Source organism: Salvelinus fontinalis, chromosome 29 (assembly GCF_029448725.1).
Source record: "Salvelinus fontinalis isolate EN_2023a chromosome 29, ASM2944872v1, whole genome shotgun sequence".
In the NCBI taxonomy this organism is placed as follows: Eukaryota; Metazoa; Chordata; class Actinopteri; order Salmoniformes; family Salmonidae; genus Salvelinus; species Salvelinus fontinalis.
The window spans coordinates 44,604,580-44,629,567 of record NC_074693.1 but is presented as its reverse complement, the minus strand read 5'-3'; the positions used below and the strand labels follow the sequence as shown (position 1 = coordinate 44,629,567).

At 44.0% G+C, this 24,988-nt stretch overlaps 1 protein-coding gene across 5 annotated transcripts in view; it reads left to right on the top strand.

Annotated features, from left to right (window-relative positions):
* The window catches only part of LOC129828030 (protein diaphanous homolog 2-like), a 644,069-nt gene that overhangs the window by 207,088 nt on the left and 411,993 nt on the right, over positions 1–24,988 (top strand). For all 5 annotated transcript variants that reach the window (XM_055889439.1, XM_055889440.1, XM_055889442.1 and 2 more), the window contains 2 exons: positions 4,583–4,948; positions 16,491–16,605. In XM_055889439.1, coding sequence (XP_055745414.1) covers positions 4,583–4,948; positions 16,491–16,605 — 481 coding nt within the window. The remainder of the gene's footprint in view (positions 1–4,582; positions 4,949–16,490; positions 16,606–24,988) is intronic.

Genomic DNA, 24,988 nt, shown 5'->3' with positions numbered 1-24,988 from the left:
TGAGATCCTTGTCATGCCATTCGTCCGCCGCCATCATCTCATGTTTAAGCATGATAATGTCCCCATGTCACAATCTGTACACAATTCCTGGAAGCTAAACATGTCCCAGTTCTTCCATGGCCTGCATACCCACCAGACGTCAACCATTGAGCATTTTTGGGATGCTCTGGATAGACATGTGTTCCAGTTCCCGCCAATATCCAGCAACTTCACACAGCCATTGAAGAGGAGTGGGACAACATTCCACAGGTCACAATCAACAGCCTGATCAACTCAATGCAAAGGAGATGTGTCGCGCTGCATGAGGCAAATTGTGGTCACAGCAGACACTGACTGGTTTTCTGATCCACGCCCTACCTTTATTTTAAGTATCTGTGACTAACATATGCATATCTGTATTCCCAGTCATGTGAAATCCATAGATTAGGGCCTAATGAATTTATTTAAATTGACTGGTTTCCTTATATGAACTATAACTCGGAAAAATCTTTGAATTTGTTGCATGTTGCTTTTATATTTTTGTTCAGTGTGGTTGTTTCAACCAGAGAAACCAATTAAACCCAAACAAAGCTATGTTGCTAGGTAGAAGGTTCTGGAAGATGCTTGATTATATGATTTTATGGTGTAGGAAAGGAATGGAACACCAGTGATTTGCCTGTGGGAGAAGGCGGAGGAGAGCGGAGAGATGATGGCGGCGGATCCCTCGGGCGCTGTCGAACGCTGAGTTGATTAGCATTCCGTAGACGAGGCTGGAGGGCCCAGAGCGCGGCGGGACGAGAGAGAGAGAGAGAGAGAGGGAAAACAAGTGAGCGGGAGCAGCCAGAGCTAGGAGGCTCAGAGGGCTCCTGAATGCAGAAAAGACGGTGCTCTCATTTAGCAGCTAATTTGCTTTCATTCTTTCGTATTAATCTTAAAAGAGAAAATGGGCCACGACGGGCTCAGAGATTGACAGACCTACATGGGTGTCGATGGGTGTTTGGGCAGCCTGCTTCAAACGCTCCTCACCACTCTACACCTTTTTAATTTCCTACCTAATAAACTATCCACTGCTGGCATTGTGTAATCAAACACGCTGTAATTGTAATACCTTTAAAAATGAGACTGATCCCACATTACCCACATAACCCACATAATCGACCGAGTGGGGGGTAGCGAAATAGTTTTTTGGAAATGACGTCGTGGTAAAGCTGTGGGGCAAACTTTTGGAAAGAAAGACCGTTGTCTTCTAATCAATCCCAAAGGTCAAATCCTATCTACGCTATAGGCTGTCTAATTGCCCCCCCCCCCACCGCCTTTATCAATGATTATAAAAACGTATTTATGCTGTAGAGCGGTATGGTAGGGCAGACTTGTCAAGGGACTGGCTGGTCTCTGTCTTATCGGTAATGGGTTTAATTTTGCCCCTGTCTACCGCCTAATAGCCTTCCTTTGTGAGACCCATCTTGACGACTTCAAGATGGCAGAGGCAGCGTTTCTTATCTAGGAGTTAAAGCGTGGCCAGACAATCCCCTGTGTTCTCCCCCAATGGTTAGATGTCGGTTGCATATACACTGTGTACACACACGCGTCAATAGGGAATGAAGTGTTCAAGTATGTGAGGATTTGATACGATACATTGTCTAGCCGCAGAACCCCACTGCAATAGATGCCGTTAGCATAGCACTAGCATTCCATTAGTTTCTTCATTAACAAAACAGTTGCAGGTGGCTATATTTCTCTCATACACTTAATCTGTTAGCAAAATTCAGATATATCGGCGTCTGATTAAATTAAAAACATCATGAACTCAGACACGGCACTCCTCTCATGTGAAGAAATGAGTGAGAATAGTGTTGATGATCTTTCCTTAAGTACACAATAACATTTTGTCTAACCAGAAGGACTTTCAGAATCACAGAAGTCACCATAAATATGGGCTTTCCTTTTTCCTTTTCTGCTTTGTGTAACACTTCACTTATTGAGTGGTGAAATGTAGCATTCATTAATCATTCATAAAGCCTTAATGCCATAAAGAGTCATAATGCCCTAATGAGTCATGTTTACAGTGCATTCGGAAAGTATTCAGACTCCTTCCCTTTTTCCACATTTTGTTATGTTACAGCCTTATTCTAAAATGTATTATTTAAAACCTGTTCCTGATCAATGTACACACACTACCCCATAATGTCAGTGAAAACATCTTTTTTAGACTCTTTGCTGTGAGACTCAAAATGAGACCACCTGTGGTAAATTCAATTGATTGGGCATGATTTGGAAAGGCACACACCTGTCTATATAAAGGTCCCACAGTTGACAGTGCATGTCAGAGGAAAAACCAAGCCATGAGGTCGAAGGAATTGTCTGTAGAGCTCCGAGATAGGATTGTGTCGAGGCACAGAGCTGGGGAAGGGTACCAAAACATTTCTGCATCATTGAAGGTCCCCAAAAACACAGTGGCCTCCATCATTCTTAAATGGAAGAAGTTTGAAACCACCGAGACTCTTCCTAGACCTGGCCGCCCAACCAAACTGAGCAATCGGGGGAGAAGGGCCGATGGTCACTCTGACAGAGCTCTAGCGTTCCTCTGTGGAGATGGGAGGACCTTCCAGGAGGACAGCCATCTTTGCAGCACTCCCCCAATCAGGCCTTTATGGTAGAGTGGCCAGACGGAAGCCACTCCTCAGTAAAAGGCACATGACAGCCCATTTGGAATTTGCCAAAAGGCACCTAAAGTAACAAGATTATTTGGTCTGATGAAATCAGAGTTGAACTCTTTGGCCTGAATGCGTCATGTCTGGAGGAAACCTGATACCATTCCTACTGTGAAGCATGGTGGTGGCAGCATCATGCTGTGGGCATGTTTTTCAGCGGCAGACACTGGGAGACCAGTTAGGAGACCAGTTAGGATCGAGTGAAAGATGAACGGAGCAAAGTACAGAGAGATCGTTGATGAAAACCTGCTCCAGAGCACTCAGGACCTCAGATTGGGCCGAAGGTTGACCTTCCAACAAGACAACGACCCTAAGTACACAGCCAAGACAACACAGGAGTGGCTTCGGGACAAGTCTCTGAATGTCCTTGAGTGGCCCAGCCTAAGGCTGGACTTGAACCCAGTGGAATCTCTCTAGCGAGACCTGCAAATAGCTGTGCAGCGGAAGGTTCCCTTCCAACCTGACAGAGTTTGGGAGGATCTGCAGAGATGAATGGGAGAAACTACCCAAATACAGGTGTGCCAAGCTTACAGCGTCATACCCAAGAATACTTGAGGCTGTAAACACTGCCAAAGGTTATTCAACAAAGTACTGAGTAAAGGGTCTGAATACTTATGTAAATGTGATATTTCCATTTTTATTTTTTTCATACATTTCTAAAAATGTGTTTATTGCTTTGTCATTGTGTGGTATTGTGTGTAGATTGATAAAAAAATGGAAATGTAATTATCCACTTTAGAATAAAGCTGTAATGTAACAAAAGTCAAGTGGTCTGAATTCTTTCCGAATGCACTGTATATACTCTAAGGGTGACCTCTGAAGGGTGTATATTTAAGAAATAAAGCATGCGGTGTGTGGTATATGGCCAATATACTGTACCACAGCTAAGGGCTGTTCTTAGGCACGAGTGCCTGGATACAGCCCATAGCTGTGTTATATTGCCCAAATACCACAAACCCCTGAGGTGCCTTATTGCTATTATAAACTGTTTACAACCGTAATTAGACAGTAAATATAAATGTTTTGTCAGACCGTATACCATTGCTTTCAGCCAATCAGCATTCAGGGCTCGAACCACCCAGTTTATAATGGCTTTTAGAGGCCCACCACTAATTACTGGCAGCGTCCCCTGTAGAACATGTGTCTCTCAAAGTTCAGCCTTTTCACACATCTGCCCTTTATTGTCTGTATCTGTGGGCTATGGGGTGCTTGAAACACATACACACACTCTGTACTGTACAGATATTCGCACACTCACTGTGCTCCATCCACACACATGTCGCCACCAGCGTACTCAACATGTATGAGAGCTCCACAGACTTTTTCAAATGGGAAAGGTGACATACCTCCCTGCAATATTTACCTACTGCTCATTAGGTTCTTGTTTATGTATCTACATATTTAATATGTCTGGTACTCTTAGGGAGCTGAGCGACCCACTTTCTCCAGTGTGAGGTGCTGGCCTCTGGCTGGCTGAGAGTGCTCATTCCAGAAAATGACTGCTACCATTGCAATGAGGCTCAAGTCCAAAGGACGATGGCACTAGGACGATAGTCCCCAGACATGCTTTTATCCAACTCTCTTCACACGTACAAATATACACACACACGTGCGCAAGTGCAAAGAAGCACAAACACACATGCACACAGGGTCAAGGCAATCATCTGTAATTGAAGTGAGTACGATAATGCCCATCCCTTTTCCCCCTAAATACTCCTACCTCCATCCTCACCCATCACCCAGGTGCATTAGCCGGACTAGTGTAATGCATGTAATGTTGGTAAAAGCTCTGGCCTCCAGGTCCCCGGCCTATGAGAGACAGGGATGACATGAGTGCAGGGATGACGGGAATGTTGTGTCCCGTCTCTAACATTGCTTTCCCGTCTTTTCAGATCACGGCCGGACCAGCGGCGGCTGGGACAGGAGTACCACCTTCATCTCTGCCGGGGGGGTTGGCACCTCCACCCCCTCCCCCGCCTCCGCCCCCACCAGGCGGCTGCCCTCCACCTCCTCCCCCACCTCCGCCTCCTCCTGGCATGGCCAGCATGCCCCCTCCACCCCCACCCCCGCCACCTCCAGGAGGAGGGCCACCCCCTCCCCCTGGCTGTGGACCCCCACCTCCCCCGCCCATCCCCGGGGCGCCGGGCATCCCTCCGCCTCCTATGATGGCCATGCCTGTCATCAAGCTGCCTTATGGACTGGAGGCCAAGAAGACCTATAAGCCTGAGGCCGTCATGAAGAGGGTCAACTGGTCCAAGGTACAGTAACGCCTCCCCAACCCGCGCTCGCACGCACACACACACACACACACACACACACACACACACACACACACACACACACACACACACACACACACACACACACACACACACACACACACACACACACACACACCCAACCACACACACACACAATAAGCTCTGTCCAATTGATCCTGACTTTTATCATCTACTCTCTTCCATTATGTGTACATTGAGGCCGGAATGACTAAAACAAATCCACTCTTTAGCATTGTACCATAATAGACATGTAGCGATTTTGCACAGAGACACGGAGTCTTGTCTTATGATGTGTAAAACACGAACTCGTTGAATTTGTTTGCTAAATCACTGTATACAGTTCCCGAATAGAAGCATCGTGCACAGAAAACAGGCCTTTCAGATGTAGCTGTAGGTACAAATCGAGAGTGCTCTCTATTCAACACTACCCTCTGTCTGTTCAGGCAAGCGTTCAGCCACAGGGCACGCTGCTCTGCACTCGGCACCCATTCGAAAAGATCCTCGCGTAAACAATGCTTGAGTGTCCTTGCATTCACACACACTCTTAGCGTTGAATAAAGACAATGTGTTTTGTAACATTCCGACGAATTTTAATACAATATCAATGGGGATCATCCTCTTCATTTGGGCTCTATCCTACTCTGAGTTCATTTATCCATTGCCCTAAGGAATCTCGGAGTTGCAACCAGCATTGATGTAGTGGTGTTTTGCAGATGCTTGTGTTGTGACCATGCTTTTTAACAGCCAAAAGGAATTTGTTTTTTTCTCACTTGGACTGCAGATTTGTAACGGTCGTCTTGTGGTGATTGAGCGGACCAAGGCGCAGCGGGTTGTGAATACATAATGAATTTATTTATAAACAGACGAAACACGAAGAACACTTGAAATGATTACAAAATAACAAAACGAACGTAGACAGACCTGAACTATGAGAACTTACATATAACACGAAGAACGCACAAACAGGTACAGACTACAACAAACGAACGAACAAACGAAACAGTCCAGTGTGGTGCACAGACACAAACACGGAAGACAACCACCCACAAACAAACAGTGAAACCAGCCTACCTTAATATGGTTCTCAATCAGAGGAAACGTCAAACACCTGCCTCTAATTGAGAACCATATCAGGCAACACATTAAACCCAACATATAAACACAACACATAGAATTCCCACCCCAACTCACGCCCTGACCAACTAAACACATACAAAACAACAGAAAACAGGTCAGGAACGTGACAAGATTGCTGTTGAAATCACACTGAATCGCATTATCACATTATAGTTGTATAGCAAGGTTGCACATCTTATAAGAGACATGAAGTGTTTCAAATGTTATGGTCATTTCACTTTTAGAAAACATACAGTATGTATAAAAAATACAATTAAAATAAAAGATTCAGTAAATATTCCAGCAACAGCATCAACCCGTTTCTGCAACTATTTAGTCACTTTTTTACAATTTGCCTCAGAATACGTGTGACAGCAAGGATTGCAATGTAACAGGAAACCACGCAATGGAAATGGTAAAGATTGATTACAGCAGCGTCTGAAATGTGTTGAAGACGCAGGTTTATGTCACCACTTCTACACCTCATATGCAAATTCCACAGCCGTGCCTAGACCCATGCAGGCCTGGTGATGGGTAATATTATTTATAACATTATACAGCTGCCCGGGATGGGAATTCCTTTGTGGATACAGTTAGAGAGACAACAAGTGAGCCACTTGCATCTCATTATCATCACTGTGTGCGTGCGTGTGTGTGTGTTTGTGTGTGCGTCATTGTCTGTGTATTTGTCTTTATTTGTGTATTCCTGTGTGCGTGTGCGTGTGCACATTGTGTGTGTGCATTCATGAGTGCACCACTTTGGCACATCCGTCTCTGTCCCGGCACGGCAACGACTGAATGTGCGTCTGCATTAACCTTGCCTCCGCAGGCGCTAGGGTTTGGAGATGCAAATGAAATGGCTAGATAGCACTCAAAGGCATTCAGAGCCACCTGAGGAAAAGCAATCTGTGTCTCTTGTGTCTATTAAGTGGTACCAGAGTCATCTGTCTTCTCTGTTCGGAGCAGATGGAGCCGTGGAGGTGCCAAGCACTACTGTGGCCTGAGCTTTAAAAAGAATCAGCAGAAGGAGGGACCTAGAATATTGTCGTCATGCCCCCCTTTCCTATAACCGCCCCATAACCAGTAGTGTACTGTAGCTGTATGAATAAACACATTTACAGGCTTTAACAATAAATTGGAGAAAGGAAGGACCGAGAAGTTTGCCATCATTCAAACAGCGCCACCCGTCGCCCCAGGTGCATTTGTAATGTTTTTTTGCTTCGTTTTTTGAAACGGGGCAGAGGAGGATCTTGCATCATGGTAAATTATTGTACACACTCTGCTGTTTTATCACATGTGCCGTGATGTGCAATGATGTCCAAAGGGAAAAATGGTGTTTGAAGTAACATCTTTTTTGTAATATTTCAAACAGACATTGTAGTTTCACAGCTACGGATTCTATTTTTAAGCCCCATAACAACACGTTTGCTGTAGCTACATATGAAAACAGACATTTATTGGTAACTTGATGTTTATGCAGTTGAAGTCGGGAGTTTACATACACAATTCCTGACATTTAATCCCTGTAAAAATTCCCTGTCTTAGGTCAGTGAGGATCACCACTTTATTTAAAAAATGTGAAATGTTAGAATAATAGTAGAGAGAATGATTTCATTCAGCTTTTATTTCGTTCATCACATTCCCAGTGGGTCAGAAGTCTACATACACTCAATTAGTATTTGGTAGCATTGCCTTTGTTGTTTAACTTGGGTCAAACTGAATATATCCATTTCACTTCTGCTAGCTGTCTGAATCGCTGTGTCTCCAGCCAGCCCAAACATTCACTGGACCCTTATGATCACTCGGCTACGCATGCCTCTCCCTAATGTCAGTATGCCTTGTACATTACTGTTCTGGTTAGTGATTATTGTGTTATTTCACTGTAGAGCCTCTAGCCCTGCTCAATATGCCTTAACCAACCATTTAGTTCCACCTCCCACATATGCGATGACATCACCTGGTTTAAATGTCTCTAGAGACAATATCTCATCATCACTCAATGCCTAGGTTTACCTCCAATGTACTCACATCCTACCATACATTTGTCTGTACATTATGCCTTGAATCCATTCTATCGCGCCCAGAAACCTTCTCCTTTTACTCTCTGTTCCGAACGTACTAGACGACCAGTTCTTATAGCCTTTAGCCGTACCCTTATCCTACTCCTCCTCTGTTTCTCTGGTGATGTAGAGGTTAATCCAGGATCTGCAGTGCCTAGCTCCACTCCTATTCCACAGGTGCTCTCATTTGTTGACTTCTGTAACCGTAAAAGCCTTGGTTTCATTCATGTTAACATTAGAATCCTCCTCCCTAAGTTTGTTTTATTCACTGCTTTAGCACACTGCCAACCTGGATGTCTTAGCCATGTCTGAATCCTGGCTTAGGAAAGAAAGAAGACTCGACGCTCTTATCGCTGCCAAAGGTGCTTCAACAAAGTACTGAGTAATGTTATGTAAATGTAATATGTGATAAAAAAATAATAATTAGCAAACATTTCTAAAAAACTGTTTTTATCATTATGGGATATTGTGTGTAGATTGATGAGGGGGAAACAATTGTGTAATCAATTTTAGAATAAGGCTGTAACATACCAAAATGTGAAAAAAGTCAAGGGGTCTGAACTTTCCGATGACACTGCACCTCATTGCACTCAACTCTAATTCCCTTCTCATGGTTGGGTTCAATAGGCTATGCATAGAGGACTTCACAGTTGCAGCTCATTCATCCTTCATCCGCAGGTGAACTGCATTTACAGCAGGTGGCCTTGTCAATGGCCATCAAACTTTACATGGCATGAGTAACCTCTAGCTTCCAAAGAGTAGGAGTGTTGTGTCCAATTAACATTTTCTCCTGTCATATGAGTCAACCAGTGTAAGTTAAATACGCAAGTGATTACGGCATTGTTCCATATGGTATGCTAATTGTATTTTACTTCAATGACAGTATGTGTCCATTCATTCAGGGATTCATCACAATGTCTACATCTAAGGCTGCGTTTTCACAGGCAGCCCAATAATGATCTTCGGACTAATTATTATCTGTTTGGTCAAAAGACCAATTGGTGCCAAAATATCAGAATTGGGCTGCCTGTGTAAACTCAGCCTCAAATCCTACATCACAGCAGCATGTAATGTTCAATCCTCTGCTGTTCCACACTTTCCATGTTGCTTCCTGTAGCACAACATCCAATGGACATTTTGCAGTGTTCAGCTGTACATTGGCTCACTTCGAATATAACTTATGTTATAAGCATACACATGATACTGTACACTATTGTTTGCAGAGCAGATCCACAGTGTCAGGACCTGATGTGAATTAGTTACAGTAGGGCTGGAGTAGGCCACTCCATAGTGCCCGGAATGGGCCTATGAGGGGGAGAGTGGCCCACAGGCACTACAGTATTCCATCAGGCCATCACCACAACAGCCCTCACACTCTTTCCTATTCTCATTGGCCCTACTCTCCATTATCTCACCCATGGCCACCATTACGGCACTTTGCACCGAGCTGCACTCACTTTCGTTTACTTGTGTTTCTTTAATCGCCTGTATAATTTTTTACAACAAACACCTCCCGTCAAGTGGGGGCCCTTCACTGTCTCTCTAGAGCCGCCCGCCCTTGCAACTCGCGTCACTTCGTCTTGTCGAGGGGCTAATAACACAGGCTGCAATGAGACGCCACTTGTGTTGGCCCCACACCGAGTGCCGTAACAGTGCGTCTCTCAGAGTGTCGTCACAGTCTGCAGCACTCAACACGACCCGTAATGGACTTCCGAAGGACTTCGCAGCACACATTACTAGCCAATTATCAAGCGCAAATACAGCAAGAGGTGGTTATTGCCATTCTGTATGTACAGAAGCCCGCCATCGGGGCCACTGTACGTTACGGCGGGCCACGGTAGGAGCCACGGTAAACAAAGGGGCCGTTTTGTTCTGCGTGTGTGCCGATTTGAAAGGCGTCTCAATTTTCCTCGGGAGAATTCAACAAGAGTCTCAATTTTGTCTGGGGTCTTCTAGGGGCACCTAATTATTTTGCATCGTCACATTTATGTAATCAAGAGATGGCCCTCTTGGTGATAAGGCCTTCTGTCTCGTGTTTTAATGAACTGTGAGAGCTAGTACCTATGCTGATGTGAAAGGAAAATATATGTAAACCACAAATTAACACCAACATATGTGAATTCTTGCAAATCTTTGGTGATTTTGGTTTGTTTCTTTTTTTGTGCCCCAAACAAAGACAAAGTAGTGGTATTTAGGTTGCAGGATAGATTAATAAAGCTAGATCCAAAATATGTACAATACAGTGCATTCGGAGAGTATTCAGACCCCTTCGCTTCTTTCACATTTTCTTACGTTACAGACTTATTCTAAAATGGATTAAATTGATTTGTTTCCTCATCAATCTACACACAATACCCCATAATGACAAAGACAAATATTTTGACATTTATCTTGGCTGTGTGCCAAGAAGGTGAACCTTCTCCCCAGTATGATGTCCTGAGTGCTCTGGAGCAGGTTTTCATCAAGGATCTCTCTGTACATTGCTCCGTTCCTCTTTCCCTCAAATCCTGACTAGTCTACCAGTCCCTGCCGCTGAAAAACATTCCCACAGCATGATGCTGCCATCCGCTTCACCGTAGGGATGGAGCCAGGTTTCCTCCAGACGTGACGATTGGCATTTAGGTCAAAGAGTTCAATCTTGGTTTCGTCAGACCAGGTAATCTTGTTTCTCATGGTCTGAGACTCCTTTAGGTGCCTTTTGGCAAACTCCAAGCGGGCTGTCGTGCCTTTTACTGAGGAGTAAAAGTCTGTCTGGCCACTCTACCATAAAAGTGTGATTGTTGGAGTGCTGCAGAGATGGTTGTCCTTCAGGAAGGTTTTCCCATCTCCACAGAGGAACTCTCTACCTCTGTCAGTGGCCATTGCATTCTTGGTCACCTCCCTGACCAAGGCCCTTCTCCCCCGGTTGCTCAGTTTGGCCGGGCGGCCAGCTTTAGAAAAATTCTTTGTGGTTCCAAACTTCTTCCATTTAAGAATGACGGAGGCCACTGTATTCTTGGGGACCTTCAATGCTGCAGACATGTTTTGGTACCCTCCCCCAGATCTGTGCCTCGACACAATGCTGTCTCTGAGCTCTACGTACAATTCATTCGACCTCATGGCTTGGTTTTTCCTCTGACATGCATTGTCAACTGTGGCACCGTATATAGAAAAGCGTGTGCCTTTACAAATCATGTCCAATCAATTGAATTTACCACAGGTGGACACCAATGAAGTTGTAGGATGAGAGATGGAAACAGGATGCACCTGAGCTCAATTTCGATTCTCATACCAAAGGGTCTGAGTAATTATGTAATAAAGGTATTTTTTTTATTTTTTTTTATTAATTTGCAAATTACAAAATTAAACTGTTTTTGCTTTGTAATTATCGGGATTTGATTGAGGATTTTTTTTTTGTTCAATCCATTTGAGAATAAGGCTGTGACATAACAAAATGCGGAAAAAGTCAAGGGGTCTCAATACTTTCCGAATGCGCTGTATGTTGATAAACACTGGCATGTGAACTTTCAAACGGACAAAAAGACGCACTATCTTTACAATATGCCGACGCTGGCTTCTAAGGCAGATCACCTTCAAACTAGGCAGAGGGCCTATAGCTTGTCATTAAGTACTGTTACTCACACAGCTGAGTTTTGCAGAGCTCTGGGTGTACGTCACTCCAGCTTAAGCTGTCTCGAGAATGAGGGCCTGAAAGGTTTTTGAGCCTGGGCTGTAACAATGAAATCCAAAATGTATCTAAACAGTTCTTTGATTAATTCAACTTTAGATTTCCTCAATATCACTATCAACACTGCTCAACAGTTTTCATATCAATGGCTAATACATTATACATGTTCACAATATCTCAGCATAATATTGTAGGATTATTATTATTGGTAGTTGTATTATTAACGATTAGAATTTTTGGTAAACGGAACATGTTGTGTTGCATTAGTTTATCCAACACAATTCATTCACTGGCAGTGAGTATGCCTACGGGTCGGCGATAAAATATAACTTCAATTCTTTTATAGGTCTTAACAATGTTACAATTTCTTCTCTCCTCTCGTGCTTGACTTTTTATAACTACTGGGAAACATTAACAGTATGAAGGTGTTTGAAATCACTAGCATAAACAGGTCATTTCCAGTACCTTATTCAATGTGCAGGGGTACTGGAGTGGTTGAGGTGGATATATACACAAAATATGACTGGTAGTAGGATATACTATACATGTAAACAGGGCTAAACAGTTACTGGTATTAGGAATATATAAATACTTGGTAATATAGTAATGTCAATATATACATGTGAACAAGAGTAATAATGATCTTTAGCAGGATAAATACTAATGGTAACGGCAATCAATAATCAATTGACAGCAGCTTAATGGAATAATACATCTAATCAAAAATCATTTTAACAGCAGCGTAGGTTGTGTCTGAGTGGGTATGGACGTGAGTGGGCATCGAGTCAGTGTGGATAGTCTGTGGGAGAGGGAGAGCAGTAGATGTTAGCCATATAGCAGTCTTATAGCAGTCCAGGGGAATAAGCTGTTAAGGATTCTGTTTGTCTGAGCCTTGATGCACCGGTACTGCCTGCCCGATGGGAGCATGGAGAACTGTCCATGTCTCTGGGGGCTGGAATCTGGCAATTTTTCAGGCCTTTCTCAGACACCACCTGGCATGTACGTCCTGGATGGCTGGGAACTCGCCACCAATGATGTGCGGAGCTAGTTGCCATACCAGATGGTGATACAATCAGTCAGGATGCTCTCAATGTTGCAGCTGGGGGCCAAGCCACATTTTTTTCAGCCTATGTTGCCGTTTCTTTTTCACGACTGTTCTGGTGTGAGAGGACCATGTTAAGTCTTCAGTGATGTGGACACCGAGGAACTTGAAGCTTTTGATCCTCTCCACTGTGGCTCTGTCAATGTGGATGGGGGTGCGCACCCCCACCCTCCTGTTTCCTGTAGTCCACAATCAGCTCCTTGGTCTTGCTGATGCTAAGGGAGAGGTTGTTGTTCGGGGCACCACACAGCCAGTTCTCTGACCTCCTCCCTGTTGGTTATCAGGCAAACAAGATGATGAATTTGGAGTCGTGCGTGGCCACACAGTTGTGGGTCAACAAGGAGTACATGAGGGAGCTAAGCACACACGCCTGAGAGGCCCCCGTGTTGAGAGTCCGCATGGTGGAGGTGTTGCCTACTCTCACCACCTGGGGTCGGCCCATCAGGAAGTCCAGGATCCAGTTGCAGAGGGAGGTGTTCAGTCCCAGGGTACCAAGCTCGGTGACGAGCTTCGATGACACTACGCCGAGCTGTAGTCAACAAATATAATTTTCACATGGTCGAGGGCAGTGTTGAGTGCAATTGAGATTGCATAGTCTGTAGATCTGTTGGGGCGGTATGCACATTTGAGTGAGGTGATTTTCCATGCTTTCGAAGCACTTCAGGATAACACATATTAGTTCTACAGGGTGGTAGTCATTGTTGCAGGAAGCCTTAGAGTTTTGGGGAACAGGAATGATGGTGGTCAGGTTGAGACGTGTGGGGATTAAAGACTGGAACATGGAGAGGTTGAAAAAGGACTGTGAAGAGGCCTGCCAGCTGGTCTGCGCATGTTCTGAGAACGCACCCTGGAGTACCATCAGTATGTGTCGACCAGATTAAAAACCTTACTCACGTCGGCCTCGGAGAGTGAGATCACCCTGTCCTCTGGGATGGCGGGGGCCCTCGTGCATGGTACAGACACATCATTGGATAGATCACGGCTAGGTCTACTTTTGTAATCCGTAATGCACTGTAGGCCCTGCCACATGCGTCGAACGTCGGTGCCGGTGTAATAGGATTCCACTGTGTCCCTATATTGTCCTTTTGCCTGTTTGATGGTTCTGTGGAGAATCATAGCAGGACATCTTGTTCATGTCCTCGGCCGTAGCCTCGGAGTTTGTTGCAATAGCCCTGTGTATGGTAGATCTGTCCTTTAGTTTAGCACATAGTTTAACACATACCTCAGTGTTAGTCTAGGGCTTTTGATTGCTACTTACAGCTATTTTCACTCACATATACAGTACACTCTAATCTTAATTCCTACCCTCAGATGTCCACAGACTAACCCATCTTTCCCAGTACACTACAATTTTGCTATGTCATTTTGCAATATATCCTTCTATTTTACTGTGATGTGTTACACGGGTCTTGAACAATCAGAGCTGCTGTAGGCCTATATGCAAATAGTCATTGCCTTATATGGATCTGTGCATTCACTTTGAACTGGACTGTTGTTTACAGCATGAGTAGATGTGCTTGTTTTGTGATCAAAACGAGAGCTGCATGTAACCACCTGTGTACATTTGTTCATAAATTAATGTCTTAAAGTAATGATGGACTGTCGTTTCTCTTTGCTTATTTGAACTGTTCTTGCATTAATATGGACATGGTCTTTTACCAAATAGGGCTATATTCTGTATACCACCCCTACCTTGTCACAACACAACTGATTGGCTCAAATGCATTAAAAAGGAATGAAATACCACAAATTAACTTTTAACAAGGCACACCTGTTAATTGAAATGAATTCCAGGTGACTACCTCATGAAGCTGTTGAGAGAATGCCAAGAGTGTACAAAGCTGTCATTAAGGCGAAGGGTGGCTACATTGAAGAATCTTAAATATAAAATATATATTTGATTTGTTTACCACTTTTTTGGTTACTACATGATTCCATATGTGTTATTTCATAGTTTTGATGTCTTCACTATTATTCTACACTGTAGAAAATATTAACAATAAATAAAAACTCTTGAATGAGTATGTGTGTCCACACTTTTGACTGGTACTGTATATACACACAAAAGTAAGTGGATTTGGCTTTTTCAGCCATATCGTTGCTGACACGTGTATAAAATCGAGCACACAGCCATTCAATCTCCATAGACAAACATTGGACATAGAATGGCCTTACTGAAGTGTTCAGTGAATTTCAACGTGGCACCGTCATAGGATGCCACCTCTCCAACAAATCAGTTTGTCCCCAAAAAATTCTGTGCTGTTATTGTGAAGTGGAAATGTCTAGGAGCAACAGCGGCTCAGCCGCAAGGTAGCAGGCCACACAAGCTCACAGAACTGGACCACCAAGTGCTGACACTCCCTGCCCGAATGCATAGTGCCAACTGTAAAGTTTAGTAGAGGAGGAATAACGTTCTGGGACTGTTTTTCATGGTTCAGGCTAGGCCCCTTAGTTCCAGTGAAGGGAAATCTTTACACTACAGCATACAATTACATTCTAGACAATTCTGTGCTTCCAACTTTGTGGCAAACATTTGGGGAAGGCCCTTTCCTGTTTCAGGAAAGCAAGTCCATACAGAAATGGTTTGTTGAGATCGATGTGGAAGAACTTGACTGGACTGCACAGAGAGCTGACATCAACCTGATCGAACACTTTTGGGATGAATTAGAACGCCGACTGCGAGCCAGGCCTAATCGCCTAACATCATCAGTGCCGACCAATGCTCTTCTGGCTAAATGGAAGCATGTCCCCACAGCAACGTTCCAACATCTAGTGAAAAGCCTTCACAGAAGAGTAGAAAAGGGTGGACCAGCTCCATTTTAATGCCCATGATTTTGGAATGAGATGTTCAACAAGCAGTTGTCCACATACTTTTCGTCATGTCGTGCATTTTTGTGTGTGTGTGTTTTGTACAATAAAAAAAAAACATACATAGAAAAAAAACTATAAACAACTTAACATTTACATACATGCATTTCCACAAACATCAATGACATCACACTTGCTCAGTCTCACATTCTCACCCTATCCACACCCAATGATGTTTCTAATACTCGTAAGACTCTGCCCCATATGATTTCAAATTGTGTTATGTTTCTGTCTGTAGCCAGATTTCTTTCGATATTTAAATAATAAAGCATTTGATTCTTCCGTTTTATTAATGTTGCATTATCATTTGACTTCCAGTGTTGATGTAATAGCTTCTTCATCAACTCTCATGCAGCGAAGTTGTCAAGCGTCTCAACCTAGTCATTTTAATCCATTAATATTTTTGGGGTTTGTGCTGTGTTTGGCGCATATCAATGGAGTGCAATGGGTGACGGGTGATCACCAATGCGCACACACACACACACGCACACACACACACACACACACACACACACACACACACACACACACACACACACACACACACACACACACACACACACACACACACACACACACACACACAAAATGAGTGGGGTTTGAAGAAATGACATTTAAGTGGAGTGGTAGCCAGACCGGCTGTGGAAGGAATGACAATCTCTGATTGCACCTTGCGATAAATTAATCCTCATTGTGTTGTTGCAGATAGTACCTCAGGAAATGGCAGAGAATTGCTTCTGGATCAAAGTCAAAGACGAGAAGTTTGAGAACCAAGACCTTTTTGCCCAGCTCTCCCTCAGCTTTTCCTCCAGGACCAAAGGTAAGCAGGCCCCATTAGGCCTCTCCAATCCTTTACTAATGAATATACACACACACACACACACACTTTGTTTGGCCACCCGGCTCTGGGAAACCAAGTGGCTTTGATCTCCAGACACTTTAGGAAACAATTTGTCTCCGTGAAATGTTGATTATCGTTAAAACCATCCTCCTTTTCTTGTGTCTTTGAACATTCCGGCTGTGGATGGTTGTGTGTTGAAATCTCTCTGAGCCAATTAGAGTTGTGTGTCAGGGTTTCGAAGCTGGAGATACAGTAGGGATTCTTTGTATTTGTTGAGTGACTTTCGGTGTGTGTGTGTGTGTGTGTGTGTGTGTGTGTGTGTGTGTGTGTGTGTGTGTGTGTGTGTGTGTGTGTGTGTGTGTGTGTGTGTGTGTGTGTGTGTGTGTGTGTGTGTGTGTGTGTGTGTGTGTGTGTGTGTGTGTGTGTGTGTGTGTGTGTCTGTGTGTGTGTGTGTGTGTGTGTGTGCACGTGATGAAAATGACTCCCACACAATGTGAATTCTTGCAAAAAAAAGTTAAATGTTATTGCATTTCTCTGTGTGGGTGTATTTATGCGTTTGCATATATCTTTGTGTGTTTGTATGCATGTGTGTGACTGAACTGAGGACAGTCACACTTGACTTGGCACAGCCTTTTCCAGTCCAGTAGATGCTCCTCCAAAGGGAGACCCAGTGAAGGAAGCTCTGGGAGTTTATCTTCTCAGTTTGTTTCTGAGATCCACATCCAGACTACCTAACTTGCTGATGAATAACACAAGCCGAAGGAAAGCGAGTTTGTTTTTTGAGGGAGAGGGTGTGTGGTGGTTGTAATTCCTGCCCTAGTGGGAGCGTAGGGGTAAACTGAAGGACCTCTGTCATACAGAACTGGAATCACAGGTCTTCTCTGAGTTGGTGGGTGTGATGACTTCCAGGGTTGAGATCAATTCCAATTTTACTCTTGAAGTCAAATTCAAATTCAAATGTTGTTCTTCGAGTAACGGAATTGGAATTGAATTAGACTGTTTGGACTCAAAATGCAATGTTCAATATTTGTACATTTCCCAGTACAGTGGAGTGAAAGCACATAGTCTCAACTATTACGGTAGGATGTCAATCTTCTTTCCTATATTTCTAGTATAGCTATGCTATCTGAACAATGACATGATCAGCCGGAAAGCCTGAGGGAATTTCATTAAAATGGGAATTTGGGGAATTGTTGGGGATAATATTGGAATTGGGAATTTAATTCTTGGAATTGACCTAACATTGCAATTCAGAGAAATTAAATTATTTCTGAATTCTAAGACTGACCTGTAATTTGAATTGAATTAAATGGAATTTACAGGGAGAGTTGAATTAGAAATTCATTTGTGAAATTGACCCCAATCCTGTTGACTATCCGTGTCTCCTCACTGTCTGTCAGGACACAAGCCAGACTGTTGGCATTTCTCCTCTCCTCTCTTCTCTGCTCCTCCTCTCCGCTCCTACTCTACTCCTCTCCCCTCCTTTCCTCTCCACTCCTTCTCTCCCCTGAAGACTACATAACAAAACTAATCTCTCTGGTGCTCCATGAAATAAACAGCAATGTAGCCCTTAAGCTGGGATGTGATTGGCTGGCACAATGCAGACGGAGAGAATAATAGCGGGAACGAGGGAGCAAATTTAGCTGGGCTTAATGAAGCAAAAGGTAAAGGCCAAGAGCCATGTCACTGCTCTCTCTGCAGGAGAGACGACAAGACACAGGCTGTATCCCAAATCACCACCTTCCCCTTGCCCCTCCATTGATACGTTTACCCGCACCACCGCCATTTGCACAAGTGTCCCAAAGCTGAGGGAGTGAAAATTATCAAGGGCGTAGGGGCTAATTAGACCCTCAGATGGCCACTTCGACTGAGCCAACAAGGTTGCAGGCTTCAGAGCCAAGTGCTATCCCTGACACGCACTGCAATATGTTTGCGCAATTTCATACAAAAGAATGGATCGGCGTGCCTAATTATATGTATTGTGCATTTGTTTGTCTGATTTCCAAACTTGACACATGTAATTAAATGTTTAACTGTTACTGAGGTTTATATTTTTTTAAACAATTTGTTAATTTGATTTTCATGCTCACATTTAAAAGTGGAACATGAATTGCGTCATTCAAGTCTGGAGTCTGTCCCTAAGTTGATGGGTTTATTGATCCCATCACCACCCTTTGGAATTCAACCTCTGAGTTTCGTCAGCAACACATGACAACGGAGGGCCCTCAGAGCGAGTTGGTAGGGGCGAGGGGGTAGTTTGGGATTCACCGACTGTCTGTTCTTCCGCAGTTCCTCCGCTCTTCAGCAACGCCTGAAAACATCCACAGGGTCTTAAAGAGAGAGAGAGAGAGAAAAATAGGTGTTTTTGCTTTGTTCTCTGCCATTTGCTTGGTTTTTAACATGGCATCAGCAAGGGAAGAAGAGATCACAAGAACATAACACACAAACAAGGAAACCATAGCGTTCCGGTGGAGAAACATGGTTACTAATTTACACCAGCAATAATTAATAGTAACTTTTGTGTGCTGCACTTGTCTGTTCTTTCAGAAGTGTAATTCCTATCCATTTTCACCTCGGACAAACAAGGGATACAGATCCTGCAAAAAAAATAAATAACAATACTTATTAATACAATATTATGCAATATTTATTACTGTATTCCATTTTCTTTTAATTTGCATTTTCTCTTTAATTTACATTCTTATAGTTGTTATGTTTCCTTTATTTGCGTTTTACAGGGTCCTAAGAAGCGTAACTGTGCTTTAGATTTCTTTTCAGTGTCTTTTTCAAATTCAAATTCTTCCTCATACATGTAGCAGTCGGGTTCTATAGGTAAGCTCTGCGTTCCCGCAGGCAGCTTCGAAAGGCTTAGCTGGATCCCTATCAATTACTCCCGCAGCATGTTCACAGATTCAGCTCTTTCTCCCTCTGTTGTTGAAACAGAACACGATACACTCATGAATGAAAAATGCTGTTTAATGTTTGATATCCTGAGTACCGTTCTCTTTTTTTTTTTCTTTTTAAAGACATAGTTAAAAGCGGGTGAAAACGCCTTTGGCGTGCGATGGTATCGCGGAGGGGAGCGATAGTATTTTACAAAAAAAACGAGATGCACCCATTGTATTTTATTTTTTATTTTTTTTACCTTCACTTTACAATAGGAATCATTTTAACTCATGAGATCTAAGAATTTCTTACAGTAACATGTGCTTTAACATGTTACTGTTATGCAGCCTTTGTCAAAGAGCCTGACCCCATTTCTATACCGACTATTCATCTTTGGATTCCCAGAAGCACAGTGTTGACAATAACACGTGACACACATGTTTGCTGGTTGAGCTTCCTGTACCAGATGGAGAGTATTATTTTTCTAGAGTGTGAGGTGATGCCTGGGAAGGGGAATTAGTTCACAAGGCCTCACCGTCTTACCATATTACCAAAGACTATAAATCCTACCAAACAAGTTCCTACTCGAAACCAACTTAATATATCTGGAAAATCTGCAACCTTTATTTTTCTGGCGAAAAGTTTGGCCTGCCCTCCATTTGTGTTTTTTTCTCGTACTCTTTTTTACCACATCCCACCCCCCCCCATCTTGACTGGAGTATTTATAACTAAAGCACGCGTCATCATGAAAGATGAGGCAAACAGGTGTAAACCTGGAACTGCCCTGGGAAAATGGTGCAAAAAGGCTTCTGTTTAACTCGCTGTTCCTTGGGAGTCACACTTGTTACTCACATTGTCTGAAAACAACACCCGCTGAAAAAAATGCCTCACTCTTTTACGAGCCGTGCCGTTTAATTGGTTTTAACAAGAAAGGGGAAACCGTAATCAACAGGGATTTACAGCTTTGCTTCTCGCCTCTTAAGATGATCAGATTCCTACTGTATTTCCAATTATGGCTACCTTTCTGCAGTAACAGCCAACATCCTAGCAACAACGCTGGAAGCCGGCAGTGTTGTCAGAGGGGCCTGCTGATAGCAGAGTTGCTGAATATAAGGTCTAGTCTGTTTACATTGCTTTAAATTTCATTTCCTCACCGGAACTGTAGATGTTGCCTGACTGCGGATATGGTAATGCGTGGGACTATTATCCTTTGGATTCTAAGGCCCATCTTCACCTCTGTGGATCGACCTGATCTCCCAAGGAAGAGGAAGGGAAGTGATACTTTGTACAGTGTTACAGCAAGGTCACCCACTGTACCTGTGCCCTCATAACCTGCTAAGGAGACCCTTATTGCCCATCATCTCCTACCAAGAATGAGAGAGTGGAGGTCAATAATTGTCCATCCCCATCAAAGCTGCTGCCCCCAAACAACCCCTTCTCTCTGCCAGGCCAGACCTTGCTGCAACACTGGGGGAAATGTGTCCACTAGGGTCTATTTGTTCTGGCTTATTTAAATCGGCTCCGGAGAGCAGAGCAACTCCTCACTTCATTGTATTGCTATTTGGTTTCCCTTGTAGAACTGGTAGTTTGGCTTTTCCCTCCTCCCTCACTCATTCTTCCCTTCCCTCTATCATTCTCTCTTTTCTTTACCCCGGAGTCCCTTCACTTGGTGGTATCAATCAGCGGTTCTGCCGGTGTTCAGCTCCTGGGATCAAATCAGATGTACTTGTGGTTTGAGCGCCTAGCACGGCCTGCTGCATTTGAAAAGCAATTCTGTCGGCCAGGCTTTTCAGTTCTGTTTGAAATAAGATTGATGTTGGCAAACTTCTTCAACCTGCTCTCTCCTAATAGCGTTTCTCCATTGCCAACTGCGCCTGCTACACACACAGAGGGCATATGCCTTGATGTAATGATGACATGTGTTTGAGGCTTCCGAATGTTCCGAGAAGACCTCACTGCTTTTAATCAGTGTGTGGCAGCAACAAAACTAAGAGAGTGAAACCATCCTGAACAAAACAACTAAAAGTAGCATAACACTTAAATGACAAGCCTGGTCTACTGCACACGTGTGAAACTCATTCCACAGAGGGCTGTGTGTCTGCGGGCTTTCGCTCCTCCCTTGTACTTGATTGATGAATTAAGGTTATTAATTAGTAAAGAACTCCCCGCACCTGGTTGTCTAGGTCATAATTGAAAGGAAAAAAACAAAAACTTGCAGACACTAGGCCCTCCATGGAATGATTTTGACACCACAGGTCAACTGTATTTCAAATTTTGTCAATATTGATACATATTTTTCAGCATATGCATTATTCCGTGTAAATGTACCTTATTTGTACAAAACAGAATATGACTATAAATATTACACTTATTTAAGAAGGTTGATGGAGAAAAGGCTTGGCCTCGCTACTTGTCTCTTGCGTCATTTTCCCCAATCCTACTGCACTTCTTAATCTCTAGTGTAGTGTAGCATAGAGTGGATCGATGGTTGTGTACACTAAGTGGTCTGTAAGTAGGGGTCCCTCCTTATTGCGCTACACTAGCGGTTCTACTGATAAACCTAATGAAGATATATGTCAATAATTGGGTTGTTAGCTGGCCCAGCCATAATTCTCGGGGAGGAGCCTGGCGGCTGTGCTCGACCCCTCTGATCAAGTTCACCGGCCCCTCCCTCTCCCAGCATGCCTCTATGTTAATGATGGCGAGGCTGCTAATGAGCCCGGCACTCCATCCGGTGCCCACCCGCGGAGGCCAGGGAGAGAGAGAGTGTCATGGTCTACAGGTCGAGAAATGACTGTTTGGGTTCAGCCAAGCTATTAAAATCCCATCTGAACATAATTCAACTAAGGTCTTAGATTTCTTTTTGGAAGTGTGTTCACAGGGAAGCTGTAGCGGATGGAGGCTCGCTGTGGATTTCTTCCCTGATGGACATTTGCTGCAGTAAAAGTGTCGTAACATCATCACAGATCACACGTGCAGTGGTGTTTCCAATTTGATAAACATGAATTTACAATTGCTGGGAGAAAGAAAAGCGACGTTGACAGGGAATATGCCTGCCAACCCAACACACTCCAAACTGTGAAACCCACGTTCCAGCCAAAATCGCAGAAGGTTATTATTTTGTGCAATATCTCTGTGTGCGTGGATATATTACCAATTTTGTGCAGAGTTTGTCCTGCTAACCCTCTCCCTCTTCTATTATCCACCTCTGCTCTGGTGTCCTGCTCTCTCTTAGCTTTAGCAATAATGCCCAATTCCCATTTCCAGAAAGCAAGCTGGCATTAATGCTTGTAAAGGTTAGCTCTAAAAGACCACGACCAAACCTCAGAGTCCTGAAGGCAACTCTGGCCGGGGCTCCACCATTTATCATCCAGGATTTGATCATATCCCTCAGCTCTCCTCCCAACAAGATTCATCTCCCATTAGAACCTTGTGTCGCTCCCGCCCTTGGCGATGCACACCAACCACTAGCCGAGCCACAAACCCTGCTACAAAGCCCTAGCAACGGGATGGTAATGACACTGCTGCAGCGATGGTAATGATGGAATCAGCGGGGGGTATAGGCGGCTCTCTGACTGCCCTAAAAAGTTCCCTAATACCTTTGTTACACCCAGGCTGACCCAGTACCCTGATCAAAGGTGCTCATGCGTGGCAAAGGCTCCTCCGAGGATACCAAGCCTCCCTTCAAACTTTGCTGCAGTATTTCTAAACAGGAAGGGCGGCTTCCGTCAACTGTGAGGCCCATGTCCAGTAGCCGCACACACAGTCAGACTCCCCTGGTGAGCTATAATAGGCAATGCCAGTGCTGTTCTCTATTGGGCTGTTGCTTCAAACCAGGAAAGGGGGCTTCCGCCAAGTCACATAGGTCCCTGTCCAGTAACCGCACACACAAACTCCCCATCCCCTGAGGAGAATGGCCAAAATGGGTAGTACCTCTGGTTCACTATTGGGCTGTTGCTTCAGGGTCACCCAGCAACAATGGGAATCATACGCATCTATTGTAGTTGAGCTATATTACCCTCTCAGACAAAATATTAGACTTATAATTGTGAAGGAAGTTCCACTTTTCATCCCATCGACTCCAGACGACTAGATGATAATTGTAACCCTCTGAGAAGCCGGTTACCGAGCCGAAGCGACACATCCCTTGACCGTCATCAGAATGTGTGTCTCCTTAGACACCGATAATGTAATAAAGGCTGCTGGCAAATTAGTCAGGTGCTCTGTTCCATAGACACCATGTTTGTGCCCAGTCTAGATCATATTAACAGCAGAGCATGGGAGTACGATGATAAAGGAATCAGTTGATAACCGCTGTGTTGAAGATGTTTGGAACAGGGGTTTGATTGTGATGGTACACTGTGCCTCCCTGAGGATGAGGTTGTTTATTGCCAGAGCTGCCCAAGTCTTTATGTTTCTCCTCCCTTCCCTTCTCTCTCTCTCGAAATCACCATCCTGTCCCCCCTTGCACCGCTCCAGAAACCCGCTCATCCTTGGACCTCTCATTTACCATCTGGAGTTGAGGTTGCCCAGTCTCATAGACACGCACGCATGCACGCACGCACACTCTCTCACGGCAGTGCTGTTGCCCAAACAAGATCACAAGTGAGTTTGGCGTACACTTCTCTGATAAACCACCACACTTTCTGCAAAGGAGAGGTTTGCTTCTTCCCCTGCCAAAATGTGTGGCTAAACCAAGACCCCATTTATGCTCCATTGAATTTGGAGATGCACATAATTATATTCAGCAAAACTGCCTTGCAGATAATCAAATGTGGTGTTAATATGAAAAATCTGACTTCCAGGGCCTTCGTTGCCGCCTGATGGCACATTTCAGAATGGGAGCCATTTGTCTAATTGCTCTCGAGCACCAGGACAATTTGTCTTAATAAAGCAAAATGCAACCCTATGCTAATTTCCCTCTGTTTGGGGGCAGCCATTTTCCTTACTCATCCTTCCACAGTTTTTATAAATCGCATATGAGTGAAATGAGCTCCTTAAATATTAATGTCTTGTAATTGGTTTATTGTACATTAGCTAGGCCACAGGGGGTGACCTGGATCGAGAGGCGAGTCAAGGCGGCTGTTATTCCCAGCTCGTTCCTGACCGTTTTCCACTTCATATCGCCTCCCCGCAATGTCCCACTGACTTTAATCTTCTCTGCTCAGATGAGGGCTGTTTAAGACTGTTCTGGGTAACTACTGTATACTTTAACTTTAAGCCCCCCTCAACTCCAAATATTGGCCTGTTTAATAGCTGCCTGCTAAGAGACTCCAACCTACGTCCTGCTAGCTTTATTTGCCTTCAGGTGTACTTTGCGTTGCAACATTCATCCAACGAGAAGTGCTGACTTTAATAACTTTTACTGTGTGGGTGTGCACGTGTGTATGTATTGTATGTGTGCATTTGAAAGTGAAGCCAGTCCATCAGACCTGGTCTTCTGCCTCTTTAGTGTATTACATAGACCTCAAATGGC